Below are 10,000 nucleotides of genomic sequence, written 5' to 3' on the forward strand. Positions count from 1 at the left end.
GATCCAACTAGTGTAGTTATATACTCCACAGCACTGTAACTATAGAGAATATACACATTAATATACACACTACTGATCCAACTAGTGGAGTTATACACTCCACAGCACTGTAACTATAGAGAATATACACATTAATATACACACTACTGATCCAACTAGTGTAGTTATACACTCCACAGCACTGTAACTATAGAGAATATACACATTAATATACACACTACTGATCCAACTAGTGGAGTTATACACTCCACAGCACTGTAACTATAGAGAATATACACATTAATATACACACTACTGATCCAACTAGTGGAGTTATACACTCCACAGCACTGTAACTATAGAGAATATACACATTAATATACACACTACTGATCCAACTAGTGGAGTTATACACTCCACAGCACTGTAACTATAGAGAATATACACATTAATATACACACTACTGATCCAACTAGTGGAGTTATACACTCCACAACACTGTAACTATAGAGAATATACACATTAATATACACACTACTGATCCAACTAGTGTAGTTATACACTCCACAACACTGTAACTATAGAGAATATACACATTAATATACACACTACTGATCCAACTAGTGTAGTTATATACTCCACAACACTGTAACTATAGAGAATATACACATTAATATACACACTACTGATCCAACTAGTGTAGTTATACACTCCACAACACTGTAACTATAGAGAATATACACATTAATATACACACTACTGATCCAACTAGTGTAGTTATATACTCCACAGCACTGTAACTATAGAGAATATACACATTAATATACACACTACTGATCCAACTAGTGGAGTTATATACTCCACAAAACACATAAATGTCACAAAAATGTCAAAATTTTGACAAAAAGTCACAAAAAACACAAAAATGTGAAAGAAATGAAATAGAAAAAGGTTGAAATGAATCCTGATAACAGAGACACTGACTCTACGCTGGACGCCGTCCACAGCCAGACTCCTGTCGTCTCGTCCGTCGTATCTCATCACGGCGTCGCTGTACGTCGTCAGGAACGTCCCTTTAATCTGGAAAACAAACAGGAAGTTGTCAGTGTGAGCGCTGACGGGCGTTTATGAAGGTTTGTCTGAATGACCTCTGAATGACCTCTGACCTCGTGGCGGAAGATGAATCCAGAGATTCCAGCGATGAGTTCAGTCAAGAAGACCAGAGACAGAAACACAGCATACTGAGGACAGACAACGCAGTACAGTTACTACTACAGTAGTATTAGTACTCTACTAGTCAGCAGTAGTAGTAGTAGTAGTAGTAGTTATAGTAGTAGGAGCAGTAGTAGTAGTAGTAGTAGTACTAACCAGGCGTAGCATCCAGCAGCGCCCCCTACAGGTGGCGAAGCAGCCGAACAGTCCGAAGAGCGTGATGGCTCCTCCGGTGGCGGTGAGGACGTAGGGGGCGTTGGAGGGACCGCTGGAGATCAGGGACGTGTACGGACCCAACATGAACCTCCACCATAACCCCACCGCCAGCAGCACCACGCCGGTCACCTGACGGGAGGGGGGGGGGAACCGTCAGACTAACAACCAACGAGGAAGAAGTTCACTCCTCTGAGAGAGAACGCTGACTCAGCATCACATGACTGAGTCTCTAATGAGTCTGACAGGAACCTGAGGAACCGACAACAAGACGTGAAGAAGAGACGAGTCCTCACCGTCCGTCTATCTACAAACTCAACTATCAACATGTTCCTTTAGTTTAGAATAAGAGTTTAAATTTACATCACAAAATGACAAACATGGTGCAAATATTAATAAAAAGATTTCACAAAAATAAAACACAAAAATTGTACAAAAGAATACAAACATGTCACAAAGATTGGACAAATGTCACAAACAATTCAAAGAAACTTCACAAAAAGTCACAAAAATAAAACAAAAAATGCCCCAAATGTTGCCATCAATGTTGCAAACATTGAAAAAAATCAAAAATTGGACAAAATGTCACAAAAAATAAAACACAAAAATTTAAAAAAAATACAAACATGTCCCAAATATTGGACAAAATATAACAAAAATAAAACCCCAAAAAATCACAAAAATGTCACAGAAGTGGTGAAAACATGAAAAAGTAAACGTAAACAATTATGGCATAAAAATGGCCCAAATGTTACAAACAAAAAATGGCAAAAATGCAACAGAAATGTCAACGTGACACTCAATACTGTATAAATATGTAAATGAGCATGCAGAGCATTAGAGAGAGACGTGGTAGAAGAGGAACTAGAATGTGTGTTGTGATGAAGAGTGTCTCACCCAGAAGACCAGGCAGTAGAGCAGCAGCAGCGTCTTCAGACAGAAGATCACCGGTTTGGTTTCCATCCTCCTGGGAGACATGATCACACCAGGACCAGGACCAGGACTCTCTCTGGGTCTCTGGAGTCTCTAGGTCCTCCTCTGGTTCTGGGTCTCTGTAGTCTCTAGTCCGTCCTCTGGTTCTGGGTCTCCCTCTGGGTCTCTGTAGTCTCTAGTCCGTCCTCTGGTTCTGGGTCTCGGTAGTCTCTAGTCCGTCCTCTGGTTCTCGGTCTCGGTAGTCTCTAGTCCGTCCTCTGGTTCTGGGTCTCTGTAGTCTCTAGTCCGTCCTCTGGTTCTGGGTCTCGGTAGTCTCTAGTCCGTCCTCTGGTTCTGGGTCTCGTAGTCTCTAGTCCGTCCTCTGGTTCTGGGTCTCTCTCTGGGTCTCTGTAGTCTCTAGTCCGTCCTCTGGTTCTGGGTCTCTGGATCAGATGAGACAACAATAACTGTTACTGAGTTGGACAATTTGACAAAAAGTCACAAAAATAAAAACATAAAAATGTTAAAATGGCCAAAATGTTGCACAGAAAAGTCCCCAATACGTCACATAAATCAAACACAATAATATACAATAGTTTGGGGCAAAATATCACAACAATTACGCAATCGTGCCACAAAAAAACCTGCAAATATTGAACAAAATGGCCCAAAAAGAATTGCACCAAAATTTACCAAAAATGACACAAAATAGAGGATGTGACAAAATTCGCCAAAATGTGGCAAAAAAAAATGGTGAATGGTGAAATTTGGGCCAAAAAATAAATACAAAAATGACAAATAAAACAACAAACATATACAGAAAATGACAGAAATATGTGACAAATTAAACACAGAAATGACCCAAATATGACCTAAAAAGGCACAAAAACAGACAGAATATCACAACAAAAGGGTGAATTTTGCGCCAAAATATCACATAAATAAAACATTAAAATTATAAAAAGAAAAATGTCAGATCAGGCACAAAAATGGTGCGAATAACAAAAATAAAACACTAAAATATTAAATATCTTTCTGTGCAAATCTTGCACACAAAAAAATGGCATGAATGTGACAAAAAAGCACAGAAATCTACACAATTATGGCACAAAATTGTGTAGATATTGAACTAACATGAGTTACCACTACAATTAGACAAGAAGTCTCATTAATAAAATACAAAACAAATTACACAATGATGGCCCCAAAACAAGAAACAATGTCACAAAACTCTCACTGAACTATAACAATATAACAATATAACAATATAACAAGATGACAATATAACAATATAACAAGATGACAATATGACAATATAACAATATAACAATATAACAATATAACAAGATGACAATATAACAATATAACAATATAACAATATGACAATATAACAAGATGACAATATAACAATATAACAATATAACAAGATGACAATATGACAATATAACAATATAACAATATAACAAGATGACAATATAACAATATAACAATATAACAATATAACAATATAACAAGATGACAATATAACAATATAACAATATGACAATATAACAATATAACAAGATGACAATATAACAATATAACAAGATGACAATATAACAATATAACAATATAACAACATAACAATATAACAATATGACAATATAACAATATGACAATATAACAATATAACAAGATGACAAGATAACAATATAACAATATGACAATATAACAATATAACAAGATGACAAGATGACAAGATAACAATATAACAAGATGACAATATGACAATATGACGGGCCAGAAGACGTTGTTCTGTGTTATCATTATGAAATATGAAAGTGTTATTAGAGATGAAGTCTTACCAGCCAGTTGATCAGCAGAAGGTTCACTAGTTCATCTGTTTAATGTCTCCAGAAGACAGAATGTCTCTGATGTCTCTGATGTCTCTGACGTCTCAGTATCAGCACTGAGAGGGAGACGTGCAGGACGTCCTGAGGTCTGGACGGTTTAGAGGTGAAACATGTGACCTTCATACTTCACACTTCACCACTCAATTAACAAGGAGGTGATCCTCAGAGAGGAGGAGATGAGGTCACACCTCGCTGTTAACTCCACCCGACATCAACCACTGTCTACCATCCACCATCCACTATCCACCAACCACCAACCACCATCCACCATCCACCAACCACCCAACACCAACCACCAACCAACAAACACCATCCACCATCTACCAGACAGAGATGAACTTCTACATCACTACAGCGACCGTAAACGCTGACCTGATGGACACGACATCAGGACTCCTCCTGAAGAGACATCTGTCCAACAACTACAGAAGAAGAGGCACAAACACTTCAGTCTCCTATTAACTACATTAATACTAGATTAATGCTAGATTAATACTCTATTAATATTAGATTAATACTAGATTAATACTCTATTAATACTAGATGAATACTCTATCAATACTCTATTAATACTAGATGAATACTCTATCAATACTCTATTAATACTAGATTAATACTCTATCAATACTAGATTAATACTCTATTAATATTAGATTAATACTAGATTAATACTCTATTAATACTAGATTAATACTCTATCAATGCTAGATTAATACTCTATTAATACTCTATAAATACTCTATCAATACTAGATTAATACTCTATCAATACTAGATTAATACTCTATAAATACTCTATTAATACTAGATTAATACTCTATAAATACTCTATCAATACTAGATTAAGACTCTATTAAAACTAGATTAATACTCTATTAATACTCTATAAATACTCTATTAATACTCTATTAAAACTAGATTAATACTCTATTAATACTAGATTAATACTCTATAAATACTCTATTAATACTCTATTAATACTAGATTAATACTCTATTAAAACTAGATTAATACTCTATTAATACTAGATTAATACTCTATTTATACTAGATTAATACTCTATTAATACTCTATTAATACTAGATTAATACTCTATAAATACTCTATTAATACTCTATTAAAACTAGATTTATACTCTATTAATACTCTATTAAAACTAGATTAATACTCTATTGATACTAGATTAATACACTATTAATACTCTATTAATACTCTATTAAAACTAGATTAATACTAGATTAATACTCTATTAAAACTAGATTAATACTCTATTAAAACTAGATTAATACTCTGTTAATACTAGATTAAAACTAGATTAATACTCTATTAAAACTAGATTAATACTCTATTAATACTAGATTAATACTCTATTAAAACTAGATTAATACTCTATTAATACTAGATTAATACTCTATCAATATTAGATTAATACTCTATTAATACTAGATTAATACTCTATTAAAACTAGATTAATACTCTATTAATACTAGATTAATACTCTATAAATACTCTATTAATACTAGATTAATACTCTATTAATAATAGATTAATACTCTATTAATACTAGATTAATACTCTATTTATACTAGATTAATACTCTATTAAAACTAGATTTATACTCTATTAATACTCTATTAATACTCTATTAATACTCTATTAAAACTAGATTAATACTCTATTAATACTCTATTAAAACTAGATTAATACTCTATTAATACTAGATTAATACTCTATTAATACTAGATTAATACTCTATTTATACTAGATTAATACTCTATTGATACTAGATTAATACTCTATTAAAACTAGATTTATACTCTATTAATACTTTATTAATACTAGATTAATACTCTATTAAAACTAGATTAATACTAGATTAATACTCTATTAAAACTAGATTAATACTCTATTAATACTAGATTAATACTCTATTAAAACTAGATTAATACTCTATTAATACTCTATTAAAACTAGATTAATACTCTATTAATACTAGATTAATACTCTATTAAAACTAGATTAATACTCTATTAATACTAGATTAATACTCTATTAATACTCTATTAATACTAGATTAATACTCTATTAATACTCTATTAATACTAGATTAATACTCTATTAAAACTAGATTAATACTCTATTAATACTAGATTAATACTCTATTAATACTCTATTAATACTAGATTAATACTCTATTAAAACTAGATTAATACTCTATTAATACTAGATTAATACTCTATTAATACTCTATTAATACTAGATTAATACTCTATTAATACTAGATTAATAACTCGGTCAGCTGTCGTCTTTGTGCTGCGTATAAATTAAACTTGTTGGCGACGCCCCAGTCGGCCTTCATCACCGCTGGTTCTCTGAGGTCGGCTTGTTGGGTCTGGACCTGAAGATGCTGCAGCTAACGATTATTATCATTATTGATTGATTCATTTATAGTTCCTCGATCTAATGTCAGAATATAATTATTAAAATAGAACTTCCTAAAGCCCCAAAAACATCTGGTTTTATCCAACCAGATGTTCAAATCTAAAACTATTACCTTTATTGTCATAAAGTTCATAAAGTGAATATTGATTATTAAAATACTGATATTAAGCTCATACATGTGTTCTAGATGAATGTTTTAATGTGGCGTTGGTGACGGAGACACTCACCCAATCAGGACGACACGACGACTCACTTCCTGTTCTCCCTGTCAAAGTAAGAGCACGCTAATAAAGCTGAGGAAGGAGATTAAACGACGACGTGACGTCAGAGTGTGAAACACCACACACTTTATCCAGTAGAACACAGAGACAATCAATAATCAATAATACAGTTTGTTTTCATCAAGCCGTCACACGTTGATGACATCATTAAAGGATCAGTTTCTGATTGGTAGATAGAGTTCAGACCACGTCTGGATCAGCTGTGAACCCTGATTGATTGATTGATTAGTGAGACCTGATCAGAACCAGAGAGGTCGTTAAGGTCAGGCGTCCTCCGTCGTCTCCACCACCACCTGGCTGTCAGCGGCGGCGGTGCGGTGCGTCAGCAGGTGGCGGTTGAGGTGCGTCTTGCGGGTGTAGCTCTTGGGACAGTAGACGCAGGCGTAGGGACGGACGTCGCTGTGAGACAACATGTGTTTCTTCAGGTCGAACTTCCTCCGCAGACATTTGCCGCACTGAGGACACGAGAAGGGCTTCTCACCTGGAGGACGGAGGGACGGACCATCAGACATAGAGACAGACAGAAGACATGAAGTGGTCGCTGCGGCGGCGGTTCTTACCCGTGTGAATGCGGCGGTGTTCGGTGAGGTGACAGGAAATGGAGAAGCCCTTCCCACACTCCTGGCAGACGTACGGACGCTCCCCCGTGTGCGTCCTCATGTGCTTCTGCAGGTCTCCTCCGGACGGCCAGCCCTTACCGCACACCGTGCACACGTACGGCCGCTCCCCGGTGTGGCGCCGCACGTGCACGTTGAGTCCGGCGAGCGCGGTGAAGTCCTTGGGGCAGTAGGGGCAGCGGTAGGGCCGCTCCCCGGTGTGCGTCCTCAGGTGGCCCTCCAGACCGTCCCGGGTTTTGAAGCGTTTGCCGCACTGCGAGCACAGGAAGCGGCTCTCGGCGGAGTGGCTGGCGCGGTGCGAGTGGAGGCCCGTCAGCGAGCCATACGTCTTACTACACTGGTCGCACTGGTACGAGCGGAAGGTGTGTGTCCGCTGGTGGATACGAAGCTGCGTCACACCTGGAGGTCAAAATACAGATGTTTAGTGACTGAGATCTACCTGAGGTCTACCTGAGATCTACCTGAGATCTACCTGAGATCTACCTGAGGTCTACCTGAGGTCTCCCTGAGATCTACCTGAGGTCTACCTGAGGTCTACCTGAGGTCTCCCTGAGATCTACCTGAGGTCTACCTGAGGTCTCCCTGAGGTCTCCCTGAGATCTACCTGAGATCTACCTGAGGTCTACCTGAGGTCTCCCTGAGGTCTACCTGAGATCTACCTGAGATCTACCTGAGATCTACCTGAGGTCTACCTGAGGTCTACCTGAGGTCTCCCTGAGGTCTCCCTGAGATCTACCTGAGATCTACCTGAGGTCTACCTGAGGTCTACCTGAGGTCGTTACCTGTGAAGGTCTGGTCACAGAAGCGACAGTTGTAGCAGGGTTCGGCGCCCTCCACCGAGTGCGTCTGCAGGTGTCGCAGCAGCTGCGTCTGCGAGCTGAAGGTCTGGTCGCAGACCGTACAGGTGAGGTCCGGCAGCCGGTGCTGCAGCCGGTGGGCGTCCCTCTCTTTGGCCGACCCGAACACCTTGTCGCAGCGGCTGCAGGTGAAGCCTCCTCGGTCCAGGTGCGTCTGCTTGTGGTTGGTCAGACTGGACAGGTGGCTGAACTCCTTGTCACACTGGGTGCACTGGTAGACGGGCCGCGCCCGGTGGCTGCGCTGGTGAGACAGCAGCTCCGCTTTGGTTCTGAAGGTGGCGTTACACTGGAAACAGGAGTGGGACCGCGAGGGGCGGGGCTCCGGGAGGCGGGGCGGCGCCACCACCGGGGGGCGGGGCTCTGCTTCAGGTGGACTCTGGAGGGTCACCGCTCCGCTCGCCGCCGCCGCCGCCGTCGTCGTCAATGCCGACCCGCACGACTTATTGGTACGCAGGTGACGGATCACCTGAAGAAGAGTAGTTAGAGTACTGAGCTCTGATTGGACGGGAGGTCCCCATCATATCACCACTAATACTACTACTACAGTACTGACCTGAGAGCGGTAGATGAAACATTTGCCACACTGAGGACACTTGTGCGCCACCCGCTGAGAATTGTGGGAAATGCTGTACAGAGCGTTGGCTGTGACCTCAGAGCAGGTGTCCTCTGATTGGTCGACGGTGTCCTCTGATTGATCCACAGAGTTTCCAGGTGAGTCCTTCAACCTGTCAGAAAACAAGCTGGTGAACACGGACCGGTTCTATGACCTGGAATCATCAGACCTCACTGAGCCGACGTCTCACCTGTCCTCCTCCACAGTCACAGGTGTGACATCACACTCCTCGCCGCCGCCCACTGCCGAGCTCTCATTGGACGCCTCGCTCTGACCGATCACCGTCTCCTCTGCCTCCTCCTGCTCCTCGTCCTCCGTCATCACCACCACCTCCACCTTCACCAGCTCCACGTCAGGGAGAGGCTCTGATTGGTCCTCTGAGTCTGGGCTGGGAGGAGGAGGCTCAGGATTGGTCAGTTTGGTGAAGAGGGGGTGGGACCAGGCTGAGAGGAGGATGTTCTCCGTGTCAGGACCCACTGAGGAGAAACCACCAGGTAGATCACATGATGACACCTGAACAGGACAACCAATAGAAAGCTGGCTCAGTACCTGTGGTGGAGGCTCGCCCCAGCAGGCAGCTCTGATTGGTCAGCAGCTCCCTCAGGTCGTCACGGTCCGCCTCCTGTAGACACTCCTCCAGACCACCGGGGGCAGCGTCCAGCCACGACGCAGCCTGAAACATCACACTTCCTGTTTACATCCCCCACAGCATCATGGGAACTGTAGTTCCGTGCTAATCAAGGTTTGTACTGTATGATGTACTGTATATGAGCTGAGGACCTGTTTGAAGTCGGGGACAGGAAACAGCTGGTCGGTCCTGGACAGGAAGTCAGATATGAGGTTCTGGAGGGCGGAGTCAAAGCGCTGGTCAAACACCTCCTGAACCAATCAGAGAACAGTCAGTCAGTCAGTGTTAGAGAGCTGAACACTAGTGATTATAGATGGTGATGATGTCATCACTGACCTGCAGGAGGCGCCGTCGG

General features: G+C 40.5%; 2 protein-coding genes across 4 annotated transcripts in view; both read right to left on the reverse strand.

Annotated features, from left to right (window-relative positions):
* LOC141762990 (tetraspanin-7-like) overlaps window positions 1–4,911 on the reverse strand; it is a 12,260-nt gene extending 7,349 nt beyond the window's left edge. Inside the window, exons 1-6 of one of the 3 annotated variants that reach the window (XM_074627227.1) lie at window positions 4,161–4,911; window positions 2,302–2,759; window positions 1,348–1,536; window positions 1,146–1,220; window positions 964–1,059; window positions 1–187 (exon numbers count right to left, since the gene is read on the reverse strand). The exon at window positions 1–187 is cut by the window's left edge and continues 213 nt beyond it. In XM_074627227.1, coding sequence (XP_074483328.1) covers window positions 17–187; window positions 964–1,059; window positions 1,146–1,220; window positions 1,348–1,536; window positions 2,302–2,382 — 612 coding nt within the window. In that variant the 5' untranslated portion in view covers window positions 2,383–2,759; window positions 4,161–4,911 and the 3' untranslated portion in view covers window positions 1–16. Of the gene's footprint in view, window positions 188–963; window positions 1,060–1,145; window positions 1,221–1,347; window positions 1,537–2,301; window positions 3,787–4,160 lie in introns of those variants that run through there. The other 2 variants (XM_074627225.1, XM_074627226.1) reach the window with 2 other exon arrangements.
* Window positions 4,912–6,979: 2,068 nt separating this feature from the next.
* The window catches only part of LOC141763296 (uncharacterized), a 21,244-nt gene continuing 18,223 nt past the window's right edge, over window positions 6,980–10,000 (reverse strand). The window contains exons 4-11 of the mRNA XM_074627865.1: window positions 9,982–10,000; window positions 9,798–9,896; window positions 9,567–9,690; window positions 9,208–9,493; window positions 8,958–9,129; window positions 8,330–8,870; window positions 7,491–7,946; window positions 6,980–7,411 (exon numbers count right to left, since the gene is read on the reverse strand). The exon at window positions 9,982–10,000 is cut by the window's right edge and continues 68 nt beyond it. Coding sequence (XP_074483966.1) covers window positions 7,194–7,411; window positions 7,491–7,946; window positions 8,330–8,870; window positions 8,958–9,129; window positions 9,208–9,493; window positions 9,567–9,690; window positions 9,798–9,896; window positions 9,982–10,000 — 1,915 coding nt within the window. The 3' untranslated portion in view covers window positions 6,980–7,193. The remainder of the gene's footprint in view (window positions 7,412–7,490; window positions 7,947–8,329; window positions 8,871–8,957; window positions 9,130–9,207; window positions 9,494–9,566; window positions 9,691–9,797; window positions 9,897–9,981) is intronic.

The sequence above is a fragment of the Sebastes fasciatus genome, chromosome 24 (genome assembly GCF_043250625.1).
Source record: "Sebastes fasciatus isolate fSebFas1 chromosome 24, fSebFas1.pri, whole genome shotgun sequence".
Taxonomy (NCBI): domain Eukaryota; kingdom Metazoa; phylum Chordata; class Actinopteri; order Perciformes; family Sebastidae; genus Sebastes; species Sebastes fasciatus.